General features: G+C 32.2%; 1 protein-coding gene across 1 annotated transcript in view; it reads right to left on the bottom strand.

Moving 5' to 3' along the window:
* Positions 1-21,734, bottom strand: part of LOC129971923 (uncharacterized) — a 42,814-nt gene that overhangs the window by 9,791 nt on the left and 11,289 nt on the right. The window contains exons 6-14 of the mRNA XM_056085900.1: positions 20,951-21,072; positions 19,683-19,957; positions 17,655-17,800; positions 16,012-16,164; positions 10,416-10,499; positions 7,386-7,479; positions 4,419-4,769; positions 1,972-2,048; positions 232-353 (exon numbers count right to left, since the gene is read on the bottom strand). Of these exons, the coding sequence (XP_055941875.1) occupies positions 232-353; positions 1,972-2,048; positions 4,419-4,769; positions 7,386-7,479; positions 10,416-10,499; positions 16,012-16,164; positions 17,655-17,800; positions 19,683-19,957; positions 20,951-21,072 (1,424 nt within the window). The remainder of the gene's footprint in view (positions 1-231; positions 354-1,971; positions 2,049-4,418; positions 4,770-7,385; positions 7,480-10,415; positions 10,500-16,011; positions 16,165-17,654; positions 17,801-19,682; positions 19,958-20,950; positions 21,073-21,734) is intronic.

Here is a 21,734-nt window from a genome sequence, read left to right as displayed (position 1 = left end):
ATTCATTAACTGTTTTTATAAAAACTGTCTTCAGATCATTTACTTTATTATCGACTATCATATCCACTGCCAAAGCAACTAGTTGCGTCACATCGCTTATTATTCAATATTAATTAACGGGTGAACTAAATTTGGTAACTACACCACACTGCGCGTCGTTCATCATTAAGTGATGAATGAACTAAATGGACTTTTCATTTTCTATGCGAAATGAACAAAAGTTATACTCACGGTGTAATTGTATTTCTTTTCACAGCGCAATGGGCGGCCGTGATCACATGATTTGCAGTTACCAAGGCTCCACCACAATCGGAGCTTTTGAAGCCGCTTCTTTTGACTTGGAATATTACCACCTGCACAGAAAGATAGAACAGAACGTTATCACTCAAATTAACAAGAGAAATTCTTCCGCGTTTGATGAAAGAAACATTCGCCTCGTCCATACAAATTACCGTCTTTGGTGTTATAAAGATATTTTCTTTAACCTTTACACTGTAAGCGAAAGAAAAACTCAAAAACTTTTCACAGCTAGTATTTTTACGAAGAGATGTTAAATTGCTTCCCACTCTTTTTAAAAATAAATCAAATAAATTTTATTGGTTCTTTTTCGATCGTTTTAGAGTTATTGTCTTTTCTTCTCTCTTTAGCAACCAAACTACAGTACATTCTCGGGTATCCGTTTCGCGACTATCAGGCTCCCATATTATCCGGCCTAGTTTTCTTTCTGGTGAGGGAGAGAATTGAAGAGGGCAAGGCATTGCATTGGCAACATTGTCAAGGCATTGGAAACAAGCATCTGCAACGATCCTCCTACGTGTCGTATGCAAAATATTAGATTCGACAGAAAAAGAGCAGCGTTTTGCTCATTTTTCATTGTTTCGTCAGTGTGTAACAAACCTCAATTGTTGCCGCTGTTCCTGATTATAACTGTACTGTACATACAGGATTCGTAGATTGTTCTTGGGGTATCCTTAACACTTTTTTTAAATATACCAAAGTAAATGTACTGAATGTATGTTAAAACGAGAATAGTTTATATCCTTTAATTTACTTTTCCTCTAATAAATTCGTGAAATGTGCAGTGCAGTATATAAATGTATATAAACTACCAGTTCAGTGCCTTGTATTTTAACTCGACACGTTAACGGTAACTACTTCTATTATTTATTGGCTGCGATCACATTTCTACATGGCTTGAGATAAATGGAGGGTTTAGTACTCAATAAGAGGTGAGAAAATACTTAATATATCAGTAAGTTTTGGTGTGGTCTTCTGGTATTGGTGGGGAAAGAACTGAGTTCATAGAACTCCGGCCTATCTGGCATTTTAGTTATCCGGCCTGCCCTATCGCCATATTAGGCCGGATACTCGGGAGTGTACTTTATTCATCAAATGTAGGTGATGGCAGTATGCAAGCAAATGGAACCATCAATTAATGATTAAATCCGAAAGATTTCTCAAAAGAAGAAAGTGAAACCCTAACCGTTGTATCAACATTGTAACAACTTAGGAATTTAGTTAAAAATTATGCTTGTAAAAAAGGCATACCACTTGTAGGAAAAAAATTAAATGGCTCTTACTCGTTTAGTAATTTATTTAAAAATGGAAGAAAACTCCAAAAGCATTTATAGAAAAGGACGAAAATATGCTCCAGTTGAAGAAGTAAGATACTCATTGGCAAGATTTTTGTGGAAAAATGCATTTTAGAAAGCTTATGAAAATTTAAATTTGTCCTTTTGGAAGAGTTCTTTCCCCTATTTTGCTTTTTATTTCTACTTGCTGAAGCAATTTGTATATTTCGTTTGTCGTAAACGGTCTTATGAATTTTAATTAATTCTTATGTAATTTTCCACTTTTTAAATTTCATATATTTATTAAAAATGACGGCAATTTTTAATGTGACAATTTTTAAAAATCTATATTTGCATGCGAACAAAGAAAAGGAAATTTGAAATATTGAAATCTGCTCACCATCCACGGCCAACTTCCTTTCTCGGCTTTTCGGCCGCCGATAACTCGATTGTCTGTAAATGCGGATAAACCACAATCTGAAAGAAAAATTTTAAAACATTCTAGTAATTTCTTTAATGAAACGTCCCTGAAATTTTAAATAAATATTGTTACGGAATTTCCGGGGTTCGTTTGGATAGTGGAAGTTATATGGTGTGAAGAACGCTCAATCACCAGGCGGCAGTAGAAAATAAAACAACGATGTTTATTTACACGAAGATACGCAGGACAGCACAAAGATGACAACTATATACAGCACAGAAGACGTGCAGCATACAACAGCATACACAGCAGCATACAACAGACTCTACTGCAGGCAGTAGAACACAGCTTAGTTCAGCACTAGCTTCACTCCGTCGCTGCTCCGCTTATTTCTGGAAGGCCGGTTCGTCGTTTCCGACTACTCTTCGACTCCACTGGTCCACGACTCAATTCACCGTCCGTTCACCACTTGACTCACCACTCTTTTGCTTCCGACCACTCAATTCACCACGACGACTCTGGTTGACTCTACTCTGCCCTGCTCTGCTCAATTCACCGCCGACTCCCCGGCAGCTGCAGCTCGTTTTATAGGTCTTAGGAGGCGGGGCTAGAAGCCTCTCAACCAATCTGGAACGTTCGAGGCGTATCTCGGTTCCTACTGGACGGATCGGGAAAATTCTCGATGTTTCGGTTATAATCTATTTTGGATCCAAAGTCGCGAATTCGTCGCCAAGCTCTGGGACCTCCTATGCCATAGGACCTATGGAACTGATTATGCTGGGAAGTCGCCTCACAGATTCGTAACAATATATTTGTCGTTTCTTGAAATGCCGTATATGAAATGAGTAAATTAGGCATAAAATCTAGCTATGAAAAAACTTGATTTTAGTGCTAATTTTAATATTTTATAAGTAACATGCTAAGAATCCATTTAAAAACACGTAAAAAATTATATACAATATGCTTCCTTATCACTATATGATTCACAAACTACTTGTATTTTTCTTGAAATTTATTTTTTTAAGTCAAAATTTTGTAACGGTACAAATGAAACTGTAAACAATGTTTGACATTGGTGTATTAATGAAAAGCAATTATATACATGTTTGCTCCCTTAGCACTGTCTAATTCACAAGTCACTTATATTTTTCCTGAAAATTATTTTTTAAAAAAAATCAAAAATTGTGAAACAATAGAGAATGTATGACATTGGTACATTATTAAAAAGCAATTCATTGAAGGTAATATGAAATTTTCCAAATCCCCAAGTAAGACTTTCAACCAACCCAAGGAATCAAGCCAAGAGGAGGGAATACGATTCTAGAATTGAGACTTTCCAAATATTTTCCGCCTGCTCAACAGTTTGTTTCCAATGTTGAAGGACATACTTAACATTTTGTAATACTATTTACAATGCTAGGACCCTCATGGGGCAGGTAAAAACTGATTGAAACTATTGATTCTTGGAAGAAAGAATCAGTAAATCATACATCTGACTCTCCGACCCGCCTGAAGGTACACGGATAAAAATACTGAATGACCGGACCGCCGCAACAGCAACACTGGCGGGAACTGTAATTGAGTCCTAAGGGCCTTCACCGGCCACAGTACAACCCTCTCCAAAGGAAGTACGTCCCGTCATCTATGGGAGGAGTCAGATCCCCCACCTTTTTGTGTACCCTCCAGGGTGGCGAGATACAACCACCTTATCGGAAGCATATCATCCTGACTTCGAGGTGCCCCCCAAGGGGTCAGGAAGAATACAGTAAATTAAACTTCCTAGAGAAAAAGAACACAAGAGAAGAGAAAAAGAAAACCCTTTTCAAACATCTGTGATATTTTGCAACACAGTTCTTGATCGCAATGTTTCTGTGCAATGATCATTCGGTGACATTTCTGAAGAGATCAGCAATCAGACTAAGAGAAATCGGCCCTTTTAGAAATTTTGTTGTAAATATGTAGCTATTGGTATATTTAATGTTGTAATTGTTTTTTGCACAAAATATCTTTAGTGACATCATATTTATGTGAAAATATTTTGTTACTTCACTCCCCACCCCCTCCGAAATTAGAATGTAAGTAAAAAGCAATGTATATTAAGTGCTTATAAATCCGCAAAATAAGGAATTTAATTTCAAATGTTTGTTTAAAATATGAAAACATATCTACGTTTTCATTTCTTTAGTTAGGACCTTTTTTTTCTTGAAAAAAATTTCTGCTAAAGCCAATTGTTGTTATTTAGAGGAAATTTCTAAAAAATTACAAGATCAAACATTTTCATCAGAAATATCCTATCACAGTACAAGATTAAGCAAGCACTTTTTGAGTCATAATTTAGTTTCAGAAGCTCTACTATAACGTTAAATAAATTTAACGTATAATATAATGTATTATAATGCCTACATTTAACGTAATAAGATGCTTACCATCTGGCAAGAAGCTTGGCTTTCCATCTTTGTCTGAAGATTCAGAAGGGTTTGTCTTAGGTAAAGTGAGAATCGGCTTGTGTTCAGATGTGATGTTTTCTGTTCTTGAGTTGTTATTTACCGGAGATATCCTATCTAGAGGTGGACTAGAAATTTCTGGCGGAAAAATAGAGGGACAGCAAACATTTGGCTCAGTGCCGGCAAACCCACACAAAAAGGGTCTAAGCTGATCCCAAGTAAGTTTCTGATTTATGTTTATACACTTCGTCCAGCGTATGCAGTTACCTCTCCGTCCATCTGGAGTAAGGCAGCTCGCGTCAGATGAATGCGTGTTGCTGTTTTCGAACAGAACTGTAAAAGAGATTTTTTTTTTAATTATTCAGTAATTAAATTGTGCATAAAATACTGGAAAATGACCTATTACAAATAAGTAAAAAAAGAAACACTGATTTGAAGATAATATGTTAGTATGAAAAAATGATGGCAATAAGTAATCGCCATTTAATTGACTATTAATATTTTGTATTAAGAATAAAATATAAAGTAAAGAAGAAAATGGTATCTTTAAACGTGTCCCAAAAACAAAATAGTCGCCTCAAGCAAGTCAGACCATTTAGAAAAGAGATGAAAAATTAGTTATTACGAATGGTTCTATACTCTATTAAAATTATAGCATACATTATACAAAACATTCTCTCATCTCTACTGATAATAACAATAAACTTATAACAATAAATTTTAATTGGAACCAAACTGTTTGACTGATCTACCAAATTCGGCACAAGTATACTTTGAATAGTAAGAATGCGCATCTCAGAAAGAGATTCTTTTTTTAATTTTTAATTGAAAACTAAGCTAAATTTTGGTCATTTCCTTTGTTAATCTCTCAAAATATTATAGTATTAGGTTTTCAGTTTTTCATAGGCAATTTTTTCCAAAATTTGATGCTTTATTCTTAAAAACTGATTTCTTATTCATGGGTAAAAGTACTGTTGTTTACTGTTTGCTACTTTCTTCCGTCTTTTTGGCAATTGTCGCATATCATCTCGAAAAAATGATGCCCCTTTTGAGGTGATCTATGAACATAAGAATAAAATGCTTAACAGGCAGGCCATGTGCTATCGATCGAAACAAATGGTAATTGGAAGGAGCAATATCAAGTGAATACCTATTTTAGCGTTTCTAAGCATGTCTTAACCGGTCTTGAGACATGTAACGGAGCACTGTTATGTTAGATGATAACAGAATGTCGTATCTTTCTTGGTAATGTCGCCGTTTTTCCTTCAATGCTTGGCTCAAATGTATAAAATGAGATAGATACCGATGCCTCGCAATGGTTTCACTCAGTTTCAACTGGTTATAATATATCACACCAAGCTGGTTCCATCAAATACAAATCATAAATTTGGCACAGTGAACATTCTGTCAGAAGCACCGAAAGCACTCACGGCATGTCCTTTCACTAAGAGCCGTAAGTATTGAGAGCATTTGATGCGTCTCAGCAGCAGTTTTCTTCAAATGGAAACAGAAAATTAAAACTTCGCGCAAACTTCGAGAATTCGGTTCGAAAACTGTCATCTTCGATCGAGAATAAATTTATGATGCAAACACAAATTCACTAATGTTCTGTTATCGTTATTTTAACAGATGTCTAAGCTAAAGTGTGACATTTTCGATCTTGCGAACAACAAACAAATAGTGGAAGCAATGTTGCATACCTTGCATCTCGGCAGCAGCTTTCTTCAAATGGAAACAGAAAATTAGAACTTCAAGAACTGCGAGATTTCGGTACGAAAACTGTCATCTTCGATCGAGAATAAATTTTTGATGCAAACACAAATTCGCTAATGTGCTGTTATCGTTATTTAACAGATGTCTAAGCTAAAGTGTGACATTTTCGATCTTGCGAACAACAAACAAATAGTGGAAGCAATGTTGCATACCTTACAGAAAAATAACTTGAACATCACCTTAAAATGAAAAAAAAAAGATCCTTTCAGTGATAACAGTCTTAGCATATAATTTTGTCATTTTTTAAATAATTTTTAGAGTATTTTTAAGCCTACTTAGAAACAATACATTTCATTTTGAAGTGAAACTCAAGTCGTTGTCTTTTTTTTAACTAATATTTTATTGTAATTTTTTTTTTCATTTTAATTTATTTAAATTCTGTTCTGAATAGGTTTTTCTCAAAATTCGATAGAAATATTCAAATTTGATATAAATATTGTAAACTAAATTTCAACCGTCTAGCTCAAAACATTTTTGAATTATTTTTGTCACAGACAGATAGACTGACGGACAATTTCCAAAAATGTGTTTTTCGAACTCTAGGTGTTCTAAAACATGAAAATACGTCAAATTCGATCTCGATTTTTTTTTTATGATTACTATATTTTTCTATACTACATATACGAGAAAGTAAAAATCACAAGTTTTTAATGTGAATGACGATTATTTATAGTTGTACTATTCCACGTGAACTGTAATTATAATAATGCTATTAATATTTCTTTTCCTATAATTAATATGCTTTTCTTTTGGGCAGGTTTTTTTTTCTTTGAAATAAATTTATTTGTTCCATTGAAACAGTGTTGGATTCGAAAACACAAACTCTTGCTCTAGACATTGATTTTATGAGCTGACTATTCCATCTGAAGTGATGTGAGTACAATTTTGTAATACTCCTCGCAATATGAATCGAAGTTGGATGATTGTCCCACATCCCACAATCATAAATCCCATTATAATCCCACAATCAGAAAACAACACTTAGAGGATATTTGATGCCCCAAAAATTTAACATGTATTTGACTCACTTACATGGTTTATATTTGAAAGAAATTGTCTTCTTTTTTTCTTCAGAACTGCACCTAAAATGCTAGAATGCCAAAGGACGTTAAATTAATCCAGTGGTAGTAGTGATTGTGATATGTTAATATGAAACAAGAAATAGTGTTTACGTACCTTGTCCCAAGGAGATGTCAATCCAAAATGGAATCAGCGCAAACAGCACTTGAATAACCTGGTATTGCCAAAGCATGGTAGAGACTTGTTTTATCTAAAATTCGTTAAAAGACCGACATTACAATCTAGAAAGGAAAGTATATTTGATTCTTTAATTATTTATTTTCTCTTTCTTTTAACATTTGCTTCATATTCTCGCGAGGTTATGGGGGGGGGAGGGTTGTTTTTTTCTCTCTTGGTTGGAGTTAAGACAGAAAATACAAAACCAAGCTATTCCTTGAAATCTACCTTTTTAAAAGCGTTTACTGAAGAATTCATTGCATTGTTTCATTTTAATATGTTTTCTTGCTTGTAATTTAAAAAGTTTAAGCATCCTATCAAAACTAATGATATGAGACGTTGTGATTTAATGGCATACTTCTATTGCAACTGCTGTATCTGCTCCAAACTTTCAGTAGGTTCCACTGTCTTAAATGCTCTGAAGTTTTACATACTGTAAAAGGTTATTGTTTTTTCTATTTTATGAATCAAATAAAAATATAATATGGTGTTTTTAAAAAAGGTTTAGCACTCATACGAAATAAATATTTAAAACAATAGTGTAAATTCTGTTATTCTATTTAATTTTATTATTTTTCATTTAACTTACACAGTTACAGATTCACTAATAAAGTAAACCAAAAGTATTATATTTAGTAAGCCAAAATGTAGTTATCAATACATTTTTTAAACTATAATTTAATTGAAACTACTAATATGTGTAAGAAAATTTGGAGAATATTATATCATTAGTATCGAGAAAGAGAATAAAAGAGATGAAACTAATTCAAAAAAGGAAGAAGAAAGTTTAGCTGAAGGGATTATTAATAACTAGCAATATTAAGACTACAATCTAATTTTATCATGAAGGTTATTAAAGGCAATTATTACCATCAATTATATTTATATAAGAATATAAATATAGTATTTTAATGGTAATAATGAAAACAACCGTGTTCATATTTCTGCTTCCAAATAAAGGAAAAGAAGGAAAAAGAAAACTGAAGTACTTCATCAATATAAACAAAAATTGTATTGTATAAAATAATATTTTCGATTTTCACAAATGAAAAGGTTAATGATTAATAACTTATAAGATTGTATTAACATTACACCCTAATTTTTTTTTCTGATTCCTCTGCCTTTTTTGTTCGAAACATTATGTCTTCCAAAGAAAACTCTATGTGTATTTACTAATAAATGGAACGTAAAAAAAGAAAAACAGTAATTAATTATATACAAAAAATAAGAAGCTTTATAAATTTATTAGCAGAAATTTATATTAAATGCGTTTGGATCATTGGTATAACACGGAGTTTGGGTGACTCAGATGTGGGGCGTAAAAGTCCATATTAAAAGTTCACTTCGAGATCCTTGCCAAATAGACTTGCATTACTTCAAAAGGGAAGTTATTAAAACTAAACTAAACTCGCAAAAATTTTATAAAAAATATTTTAATTTATGATATTTTCTAGATTAATGTTGCGAATTATTATTTTGATATTAATATAAACAATTCAAAGTTCTGCTACTTCAAATCAAGACTTGTAGTTGAAAAATTACAAGTTATCCCATATTATTTAATTGCTAATATTTGTCCTTTCCGTAACTTTCTCTCACTTACCAGAAGTGATCAGGTTTTAAATCACTTGGTTGTATATATTGACGATAGAATCATAAATGCTAGTTAGAGTGCAAGAAAGGCATGAAATAAAATCCAATAAATAAATAAAATTGGTAAAGAAAATAGGATGATTAGCTTTAAGGATAATTTAGAAAAAGAAGTAAAAATTAATGCATTAAGAATAGTATAAATAAAATATTTTTATATTGTTTTTATTATTTTTCCATCTAACATCGGTCACGTTAAGTAGTTCCTATTTTATATATAGTAAAAATTTGAAACAAGATTTCTTTAGAAGCCGAAATTTTAATTAATAATATTTTTTAATAACAGCTATTTAATAATAAATATAAAATAGGAATCCATGGATTTTTTATTCAAATACATGGCACGCTTCCAATCTAGAGACCATTTTCTATGTTTGCGCCATTCTTGGATAAACTGCACCAGACTTTCGTTGAATTCAAATAAAATGCTAGGAAAAAATTTAATTTAAAAACAACAAAGATATTTTAACACACTAGAGTGCACATGGAACTGTTACTTTTGAAAGGAAATAAATGTAAGCCAAGAAAAATGATAAAAGGTGTTAGATGCTGACCATTTTCTAGGAGAGACAAATAGTTGAAACTCAGAACAGTTCCGACTAATCAAGTAAGTTTGTCATTTCACGTGCGTAGCTAAATTCAGAATAGATAATCCGCTTTTACTTCATTTCTATTTTTTTTTAAAAATGTCGATTTATGTCAGATTGGTTTTTTTAAATGAACTCTTTTTTTTTTATATGAACTACTTATTTATAAGTAAAATCGGGAATTTTCAATTTATATAGCAGGTGAATTCTGGAAACGCTTGCAATCAGGAATAAAAAATCGAAGTGAGAGTAATTCGGCTAATCTGGAATTTGTCATCAGTTTAATTTAGTTGGTGTCTCATTTTAGTGTATTTATTCTCAGTGTTCAATGCGATGCTATTGCATAGCAATATTCACGGATTACTACACAATGGATAAATATTTTATACTGTATGAAACTTTTCATTTTATGAGAATTTAGAATATTCAATTTAAATTGTAGATAAATTCTGGAGACGCTTGTAATCTGGAATAAGAAAATCGAAATGCGAGTAATTCTGCTAATCTGGTGTTTGTCATCAATTTAATTTAGCACTTGGGGTTTCATTTGAGGGCATTTATTCCCAGTATTCAATGCGATGTTATTACATAGCAATATTCATTAATTACTACACAATGGATAAATATTATATGCTGTATGAAACTGCCCAGCTTACAAAATCTTCAGAAACTAAATCATTAGCATTAAATTACTCCTTTTTGAAATAAAGCAAAGAGAAAGTCATGTACTTACCAAAACAGCACGATTGAGAAAGGCGACTCTTTCATTCCATATTCCGGTTTCCACCTGTTCATTGAAAAAGCCCCCCTCGTGACGTCATGAGCAACTAGCGATTGGTATTACGTATTGCCTGCCCTCCTGCCATCTATTTCATGAAAGACGAGTTTTCATCAAGGCCTGGTGTGTTTCGGACAAGTAGCACATCGCTGAGCAGAATTCTTTGATTAATATTCAGTTTCTTGATTCATTGCACTTAAGAATGAAATTGTTCCTAATTCTCTTTTTCTTGGAGGATTTTAACCACCCATTTGCGTCTTTTTATTTTTCTTAATTACGGTCAGTCACACAATTGCCATAAAACTAAGTAGTATAAATAGTCCTTAAACCCACTTGCATCTAATGGCGAAATATTCAGCAAATATTCCTGCCTGAATTTGGACTCTTCGAATGGCTGAAATCCAGACTCCTTCAAAATAGTGATTAAATCCATTTGCACTATTTGGTCTTATCCATAAATAGATAAAATATCCATATCAACTGCAGCAACTTTAAGACATTAGCATCCAATGGTGGATGATTCGGCAAATTTATCTTTTTCCTTATTTCGAAATATTTATTATACCACAAGGTAGTATTTTAAGTGTTGTTTTATTTATTATTAAAATTAATGGAATTATGGAAAAACTTCCACCATATGTTCATGGGTCATTATTTGTAGACGATTTTCTAATCCATTGCTCAAGCACTCACATGCCCTTTATCGAACGACAATTGCAAGCTGCTGTCAAATCTATAACGGAATGGTCTGATAAAAATAGTTTCGTTCTTTCTACTGAAAAAACAAAGTGCACTCATTTTTGAAGAGTTTGTGGCTTGCACCCCGACCCTGAAATTCAGTTAAAAGGCATAGCCATTCCCGTTGTGTCGGTCGCTAAATTTTTAGGCCTCTTATTTGATTCTAAACTAACATTCCGTTCTCATATTCTTCATCTAAAGAAAAAATTTGGTTAGTCTTTAAATATTCTTGAAGTTTTGTCAAATGCAACGTGGGGTTGCAATACTTCAACTCTATTAAAAATTTACAGAAGTGTGATTTTATCAAAACTAGACTATGGTAGCGGGATTTAAGACTCAGCAGCAAAGTCTATTCTGCACCAGCTTGACGCAATACATCATCAGATGCTTTTAGAACTTCTTCTGTTCAAAACTTATATATAATAACTAAAGAGCCAGGTTTACAATTACGACGCCAGATATTTTCTCTCAAATACTTTTTTGAAATAAATCAGAATCCATCACATTCTTTATATGACAGAATCGTGAATCCGATTTATGGATAGTTATACGAGAAAAAGATTTCATTTATTTTACCATTTGGTTTTAGAATCCGCCCTCTTTTAGATAGTTTTACCTAAAGGACATTAAAATTTTAACTAAAGAAGACGAAGTTTCCTCTTGGACATGCAAAAGCATTCTTATCGATGATTTTAATAAGCTGCCAAAATCTACAACTGCGCCATCTGTTTGCATACAAATTTTTTGTGATCATAGCCAATCGTTTGAAAAATACGGCTATGCTTTTACAGGTGGTTCCAAAATCGGTGACCATGTTGGCTCAGCTGTAATATTTGACCACATTGTGCTTTCCAGGAAGCTAAACAAACATTGTTCTGTTTTTACCTCGGAGATTTTTGCCATTTATACTGCTTTAAGAGCGATAAGACTATTATCTGAGAAAGATTGGATTATATATACCGACTCAAAAAGTTCAATTGAAGCAATTTTGAACTCATCCAGACAAAGCCATCCTTTGGTGCACAGAACAGTAAAAGTATATTTCAAATTGCTGGATCGTAATTTTAATATTCTATTTTGTTGGATTCCAGGACACGTTGGTATCCCTAGGAACGATCAAGCTGATGTTGCCGCAAAAAGAGCTAATTCAAATGAAGAAACCTTTGTTCCGCTTCAAGACTTAAATCAAATTTTAAAGCAATGTTCTCTCCGTATTTGGCAGAGTACTTGGGACTCGCAACTTGATAATAAATTGCATTCCATCCAACCATTTATATCTGAGTTTAAGAATGACTCTCTCAGCCGTAGAATGAGTGTTATGTTAGCAAGGCTTCGCATAGGTCATACTGATTTTACTCACAAACATTTACTTCATTCAGGCACAGCTCCAATTTGCGCAAAATGTAGTACTATAATTTCAGTTCGGCATATCCTATGTGAATGCCCTAAATACCTCTTTCTAAGAATAAAATACTTCGGTAGTGATTATCCAAATTTGAAATATATAATCGGCGAACCTTACCATATTAATGTATTTTCATTTTTACTTGACATCAATTTCATGCATTATATCTAATTTCTATTTTAACTTTGTTATTTTAACTTGACATCTCCATACTGTAATGAGTATATTTTTTGTATTTAAGTTAACTCGAGTTTGACACAGCTTAACCAGTATTGGCTCTTGTGCCATAAAAAAAAACCCACGATCAAATCAAATCAACCTTATTTCGAATGGCTGAAATTCGGGTTCCTCGAAAACGGTGATTTAGTTCATTTGCACTATTTGGTTTTTTTCTATAAATACATAAAATATCCATACGCATAAATCTAAAAAATGTGTTTTATACTGCCTATCTGTATTTATTTACATGTAAACCATTTTATTGCATCGTAGATGGGATGACTTGTATTTACTTTGAACACATTTTATAAATTTTATATACTTTAAAATTTTTAATGCTTCAAAGATATTTTAACAATTTTTAAGGTTCTGACACATCTCGTGGACCAGGCGTGTACACCTTAGATTTCAGATAACCCCAGAACCAGAAATCCATAGGAGTGAGTCGGGGGATCGCAGTAGCTACGAACTGCAAAGTTACTAGAGATGACTCTATCACCAAAGTGTTGTTGCAACACTGGTTGAACACATTGGGCGACGTGTGGAGGAGCCCCATCTTGCATCCATATAATGTCCCTAATGACATTTCGTTCCAGCAATTCTGGAATAACGGAATTCTGCAACTGTGTCAGAATTGCAAGATGCCATAACAGGTGAAGTTATGCAGATTCCTCCTTTCATGTTACGTTCGGCATTGTTGTCCACAATCTCCCGAATGCAATGCGTTGTCGCCTGCGAAAGTGAACACGTTGAAAACCTGTAATTATAACTTTCCATTCCAATAAAACCTTTTTTCTCTTTCCTCTCTGTGTTGTCATTAGTCCTTTATAATGTTCTTCTTTGCAAATGCTTTACGGCGGCAATTTTCGTCACACGCTAATCGTTCCAACGCTATTTGTGGTTTTTCAATACGCTGATCAATTTGCGCAAGAAAAAAGTGGATGTTGCCATTCGAAAATTTCGAAATTCTCCCACTGTAACCGTAACTGTGAGCTCTGCGTTGTTTAGAATCATCACAATCTCCAGCGCATACCTTCAAACAACCATGTCTGAAATTTTGGTTCGATTGGTTGAGCGGATAGGCCGCTAGGGTTTCATATATAGGGGAAGTTTTTCTTTGACCATCCTGTATATTTTTACAAAATGTGATATCCTTATGAATACAAAATCGAATGAAGACATTTTTGGAAAATAATTAGAAAAAGGCATATAAATGATATCCATTTAAGTTTTTCACCCCACGTTAACGTGAGAATGACGACAACTATTGTCACAAAGTTGGTGTCTGGTTATAGTAAAGTGATTATGCATTACAGAGCCAGACTAAGCCGTAGCGGCAAACGGCAAATAATGGATTTAGCTTTTCGCCTTTTTCTCCCCAATAATTGAACAGAAAAGCAGAAAGCGCTTCCTTAGCTTAAATTATAAGTCATATCCATTTGGTTGTTGGTTTAAAAAGTTCATTGCATGGCCTTTGATTAATTAAAACTATTTATCAAGTAGGTTTACAGACATTAAAATTTGACATTTATATTATGTTTATTGTAATATTCAAATATCCCTTTCTATAATTTCTTATCTTAGTATAAAGTAGGGTTATTTCTTCCAAATAAAATATATACATAGATTTTTGTAATATGTGATTAAAGAATAACCGAAGTAGAATGACTTTATATATATTTTAATAACTGAATGAGTGATTATATTTCTTAAGAAAAGCATTGTCCTTCTTTATTGAAATAGAGAAAAAAAAGGCATAAGTGTATCTAAAAACCATTTAATAATCATGAATAAATACATAAATATATTTAGTTAATATATTATCAATGTCAGTTTCATTCATAAATAGTATGACATAAATTTTGCTTAATAATAATACAAATATATAATCAAAAGAGATCCGCAAATTCTTCTATTAATATTCAGGTAACTTATATTCCATTTTATCTCTTGCGAAACAAAATATGTGTGGGACCAACTTAAAAATAAGATCCAGTTGCTAAAGTAGTTTTTAATGATTTTTTTTTAGATTTAGTAATCTAAATTAGTGGGCTTTTGGTTGACAGGATTTTAACATATATGCTGAGAATATAATTATAAAATTCAATGTCCACTGACGATTTTTAAAAAGCATTGCCAGAAAACTATTTTGAAGTCTGAGCTATAATGTATATAGTAATGAAATAAAAAATAGACAAACTTATAAAAGAATTAAAATTTTAATTTAAAAGTTTCTTGTTTGTTATCTATAAAAGCTAGCAAATAAAAAAACAAAAGCTATTATCTTTCTTTTACGAACCTGTTGCAAACTAATAAATGATCCGTACTTTTTTGGCTTTATTCAGATGAAGTTTTAACAAGATTAATTAGAAAACAAGATTAATTAATTTTGGGGTACTCGGTAAACCTTGAAAAGAAATTTGATAACATATAGAATAAAATGTGAAAATCTCAGTATATGTGAAAATCTCAGTTTTCGCAAGGTAAATATTTCGGGATTGTTAATTCGGTTAATTGGTTTATTGACATGAACTTGCCCAATTGTTTTATTGCTGTAGATACTAATTTTAAAATGGTACAGTTATAAATAGTTACAAGAAGTGCCGAATTTTTTTCGGGGAGTTAATTTTTAATTTAACTCTTCACTGTGCATGAAGAATTAAATTAAAAATTAGCTTCACAATTCCGTCTTTAAAAAATATAAAACATATCAAAATAAAAAAAAATGGAAGAATTTCTTTTCAACAATTCTTCTACACTCATTTCTATCAAAAAATTAAGGTATCAGAACTCATATTAGATGTTCATAAAAGCAGAAATAATGTGAATGAATGGATTTTGAAAAATTGATTCTCTCTAAATTAATCTATTTTTTAGAATATTCAACTTGAAGGATAAAAGGTGCACAACCAATAAGGAGTTTCGAATATCATTCATTTAATTCCTTCAAGCAATTTTTCAAGTTTAAATTAAGAAAAGAAATAGAAATCAGCTGAATTGTAAAAGAAAGTAATTTAAAATATAAATGATAATTTTGTTAAATTACAAAACAAATTCACCAATGACAGTTCCATACAAATATAAAAATGATAAATATTTTTTCATTAAAACTTAAATTTCTTCCAGTCAGTAATAAGTAGAAGATTTGTAGATAGACACATTTCCAACATCTTATAATTTTCAGTCAGCAAGTCTAGGAGTTAACCAATCCAGGTACTCGGTAACTCTGGTGTAAACACCAGGATAACCAGAAAGTGCGCACTTCTTTCCAAAGGAGACGATTCCAACAAGATAGTAACGTTTTTCCTTTCCGACAGCCACCAGAGGGCCTCCAGAATCGCCCTAGGAATAGGAATAGATGTTTATTGATCGAAATCTTTGAATTCAAGTGTGTTATTTACAGCATTTAATATGTTCCAAATATTCTTTTAAATTATATTAGGTTATTTTTTTTAACATATTTGCATTCATAAACAAGTAAAATATATAAGATGGCATTAATTAGACATATTTTAGGATTAAAGGATCAATCTTTTTATTTGGATTTTGAGTTAACTAGTACAGATTGTACCAAAGTGTATGCTGTTTCCTGTGCAAAACTGAGAAGATTATAATTTGTAGTATGCTTCATTTTTTTTTTTTTTTTGGAGAAATGAACCTACTGCCATGTAATAGAATGTACTCAGCAATTTGGGCCAAACTTGAATATGTTCAATAGTTTTAATACCTCAAAATAGTTTTAAGAGAAAAAGGATTTTATTAATATACTAGTCTCTTCAGGAGAGCAACTGGTCCTCTGAAAATAATAGTTATATTTGAATTTATGTAAATCCTTTAGATATAATTCATGTCGATGAGTCTGCCAAATTGTTTGACATTAAAGCCTGTTATTACTTAATTTCTGTATTACTTAAATTATGTTTATTGCGTACATGGACCTTTCTAATGGAGACAGTCCCATAACCTCATAAAACTATTAAAAACATAAATATCCTATTCGTGTATCACATTTCCCGATATCGTAACTACATATTTTTATTTGTTTTGTAAATTACTCAGATATTAAAAATAATCCTTCGTTAGTTCTCAACAATGGAAAAAAAATCACGCGATTAAACATTTGTTGAAACAAATGGAGCGATTTGAATTTTAGGGTTACAATGTAATTCATTGTCTGAAAATAGACAAAAAAAATTTTTAAGAAATTGCTAAACTTCAGCAAAATTGCAAACGATTATTAAATTGTCGTCATTTAAAATACAATTTCATAAATTTTTAAATGGTGTTGAATTCTTTTTTTCAATCACATTTTTAGATGTTATCGCAGCAGTGATATTCAGGTTAGTTTTTAACTAATTAAAATTTCATACCCAACATTTGGATTTTTTTTTATTTTGAAAAATGTTATATAATTATTTCTAATCTTTCTAATAATAATGACATACATATATCTCATGTTATTTTTCAGATAAGATATTTTGCTTTAAAACAGAAATTTATAATACTTAAAATATGACTGAAAGGCATAAAAAATCATTAAGTTAAAAACTTTAACACAAGTATGTGACAGTAGTCGCCTGAGAAAGTGTGTCTCTTAGAGCTTCTGATGCAAAAATCCATATTCCCATTTTCGCTGCTGTTATTATTTTAGGTTTAATGGGCCAAGCACCCCATTTGACCTTTCCATTGTCCTACTAATTGCATTTTTGAGTTGTTGTTTTTTTAAATTTTGTTATTTAAGAATGTACTCACTTATATAATTAAGGGAATAAATCGATAAATGCTCAAGAAATTACAGGATCATCAAGACAACAAAAAAAGGCCCTGTTTACCTGGCATGAATCTTTAGAGCCATCGAGAGTTCCAGCACATAAATGTCCATCGGTAATTCGAAGATCGTCTTCATATGCCATTCTACAAGTTTCCTGGTCTTGGATGTCAAAACTCACCTCCATCAAAACGTCGCTGTAAGAGCCGTCTGAAAGACATTTACAAAACGAAATGGAGTCCATTCAGCAATATCATTCCTATTTAATCAAGTTTATTTTAATTTTGTATGGTTAAGATCGCATTCCATAGAAATAAGTCTCGATAAAATAAGCGGGAAAAGTAAGATTATACAATTTGATGCACAGGAATGTTCGGGAAACAATTCGCTTCAAGTTAGTACACGTCAATAACTTTAATCCTGCTGGAATGTGAATAAGGTATATAATGTTACAACCTGTAATTTGGCTTCCCAGCAAGACTAGTGTCATCGTAAAAAAAACCGTTGTAAGATCTGTCCTGTGTGTGCTGAGCTTGGCGTCAAACTTGGCGACCATTTGATGACTTGGCGACTTGGGGATGAATTTGGCGACTTTGGCGACAAAATGGATCATACTGGAAAGTTCGAGAAGTTTCACGATCCATCCAGTAGGAACCGAGATACACGCAGAGACGTCCTGATTGGTCTGGGAGATTCTAGCCCCGCCTCCCGAAACTATAAAAGACAGGCACTCTGAAGCTGCAAAGAAGTCGGGTGTATCATCAGAAGTCGGGTGTGAGAGGAGTCGGAGTCGCCGACAAGTAAAGATTTTGGAGGATTAGACAGCAAGGAAGCTACTGAACTAGAGATTAAATGCGCTGCGATTGATTGGCGGTATTTGTAGTAAAAAATTTTGTAACAATAATGAGTGAAATTTATTTCAATGGTACCAAATTTATCACGGTATCAACACACAGCTGTAAATTAAAGAAAGGAGAGCAATTAAAAGAGTATTTTAAAATCTCAATAGTAAGCAATTAATACTTCCCCCACTGAAGAATGAAAGAAATAACGACATTTATTATATTAATTGAAAATAAACCATCGGAAGGGGTCTCCCGGAATCTGTCAAGCATTTTCTACAATTAAGGTTCCCGTCTTGCGGCATAAAATTGTGGGAGTAGAGCCAGGACCATGGTATTGTCGAACAATAGTTACTAGATATTTGGCGTGAATCTGGCTTTTTTATTAAATCTATTGTGAGAATATGCACTTTGGAATCTTTAGAGATCAATTGAAACCAAATTTTACTCAAAACCACAGTTATGATCACAAGATCCCATGCTGATGCAAATGACTTACGTCAATGTTTTCATGGATTGTTGATTTATATGCATACGGAAATTTTACTAAAAGAAAGAACTTTTACTAAATATATCATACGAATATGCATTTTAGAGATTTGTTTTGGTCTAATTGAAACCAAATTTGGCATAAAACCACAGTTGTTATCACAGGATCACATGTCGAATACTATTAAGTTAATATGTGCATGAGTTATAGCACAATATGCAAGACGACATACGGCCAACACTTTGACATATTTGCTTCAAAACTGGATAAGAATCTACGTTTTAAATGTTATTAAATTTTATCTGTTTAAATCTTTAAGTTTCGTAGTTACCGGTTTCACTTGTTCTATTCGAGTACAAGTAAACCCGATTTAAATTAATAATTTTAGATAATAATTAATAAGTTGATAAATTAATATGCATAGCTTACAGACAAAGAGTAAAAAAAAAAAAAACCAAGAAATCTCCTTTATTTCAAAACTGTACAAGGACAAATTACTGCCAAGTAAGCCTTTACGGGATTTTCCAAATTTATAACGTTTAAAATCCTAATTTCTAGAAATAAAAAAGTATACAACTTTATGTATGAAACCCTCATTTAGAGATTGTATAGGTCTTTAATTTTTCAAAACCTAATTATTGTACCGTCCTAAAATGTCAGAATAGGCACACACAAAAACTATCAATTTTACCAATGTTAACTATAATTATCTACTTCTGAATAAAGTTAATTCAGTCATAAACTACCTGCATGAACTTACTGACGGACGTCAGTCCGAATCCAGTGACTGTAGAGCTTTTTCCAGAGAGGTCCTCATTCCGTAGACTATCGTAAGGAAGGCAAACTGGAGAGGTGCTATTAGAGAATGGTACCGGTTGGCTAAGACGGAGGACAGCAATATCGTTGGCACGAATTCGAGAATCGTACCTTTCGTGAATTCGGACTTCATCGACAGAAACATCACTGGCATATGGATCGTTATCATTGCTCAAGTCATAAACTCCCAACCTGACTATCAGTCTATCAGGGTCAAGGCTATCCAAAAGAGAGAAATATATGAATAATGTTTCATGAAAAACATTTTTAATATCGTTATGTAAAAATTAATTCTGGAAGAGGCATCAAAGTGATATTACTTTGTTATAACTATTTCCTTGATATCAGAAAAATACACATGCATGCACATTGATTTTTTACCAATACGTGGCATTTATGCAACAAGAATGAAACATTTGAATATTATTGTAGAAATATCGTCATTCAAAGGGCAAAAGGTCGTATCTCCTATAAAGTTAAATAAGACATTTGACCAATAGAACTTTTAGTGATAAATGTCAAAATTATTTTATCACATATGATTTCTTAAAATCAAAGGACTGTATAAAATTTAGGTTTCATAATTTTTAAAGTAATATTTATTGATCAAAATGAAATGAAATATTATTATTTATATCGAAAAAATCCTTTTGAAAACAAATTTAAAAACGGAATTTTCTGATGAATCAGAAAAATTTTTATTCGATAATCCTTTTAGATTTTACAGGAATTATAAATATTCTGTATTATACATAACACATGAGTGGAAATAATTCTATTTTCTTTACTCATATTTTTTTTAAACGTTTGTTTTCCTAAAAATGTTTTTTGAAAAACAACATATTTAGAAATTTAATTTGGTATTAGAAATTTAATCATTCCAATTTGAAATTAAAGGCCAAACTTTTGAAGAGCTGAGAAAAAAATAAGGCATAGCAAGACAAACAGAAAGACGTAAGGCTTCTAAAATTGTGAGAATGATATATGTATGAAAAAGCTGAAAAATATTTTGCTGAAGGAGCCATTTAGACCAAGTTATATAAAATATTTAATTATGTAGTAAATGGCCAACAAAGGTAACTTTTAAAAATATTTTAACATATATTTTCAACAATATTTGTCATTTATTTTGTTACTGCTTTTATACCTGTGGAGTTGCAACTTTTATGTCTAACACAAAAAATATGCAAAGTCAACTAGAATGATACTCACGGTGTGATGGTATTTCGTTTCACCACGCAATGGGCGGCCGTGATGACATGTCTTGCTGTCACTAAGGATCCACCGCATTCAGAGCTCTTGGAGCCACTTCTTTTAATCTCGAAAATTACAGCCTGCAAAAAAACATCAGACAAAGTATAATCATGCAAATTAATTGTTTGTCATCATTTCATGTTTAATGAAATCAAAGAGGGGTGGTCTTGCTGAAACGTTCTTGCATACTCTCCAATAATAATCTTATCTCTATCACGTCGTCCCGCACAAATTGGGGACCTTGGGTAAGACTGCCAATGGTTAGATTGTCACTGGCAAAAAATAGAGCGAAATGTCGAATTTTAGGGTGAATTTCGCATTCTTTTATGAATTGTGCGAATATGTATCTTTTTTTTCAACCGATCATTATCAAAATATGGCAGGAAATTATAGTTATAGTCATTAGATAGCATATTAAATTTAATTGATTTAATGTCTGTTTTTGATTTATTGCGTTTACATGTATGCAAAGATGGCCAACCTTTGACAGGTTTGTTTCGAATTGAATTATTGTCTTATTTCGTGATCCAATTCCACTTTCGGTTTTAATTAATTCCTTTGTAAAAATGATGCGCCATCAGTACTACGCATTGAGTGAAAGTGATACTTCTGTTGCCCTTCTCAAGGTCGACACATGTATTGATGTGGCATGTGGCCGTAAATCCCATGTTATATAAGACTAGTGATCATTTGTTCGTCCCTTCTTTCTTAGTTCTAAGAGAATAAAACGAAATTAAAAATA

The sequence above is a fragment of the Argiope bruennichi genome, chromosome 6 (genome assembly GCF_947563725.1).
Source record: "Argiope bruennichi chromosome 6, qqArgBrue1.1, whole genome shotgun sequence".
Taxonomy (NCBI): domain Eukaryota; kingdom Metazoa; phylum Arthropoda; class Arachnida; order Araneae; family Araneidae; genus Argiope; species Argiope bruennichi.
Note: the sequence above shows the minus strand (reverse complement) of the source record. Positions and strands in the feature narration are given on the sequence as shown.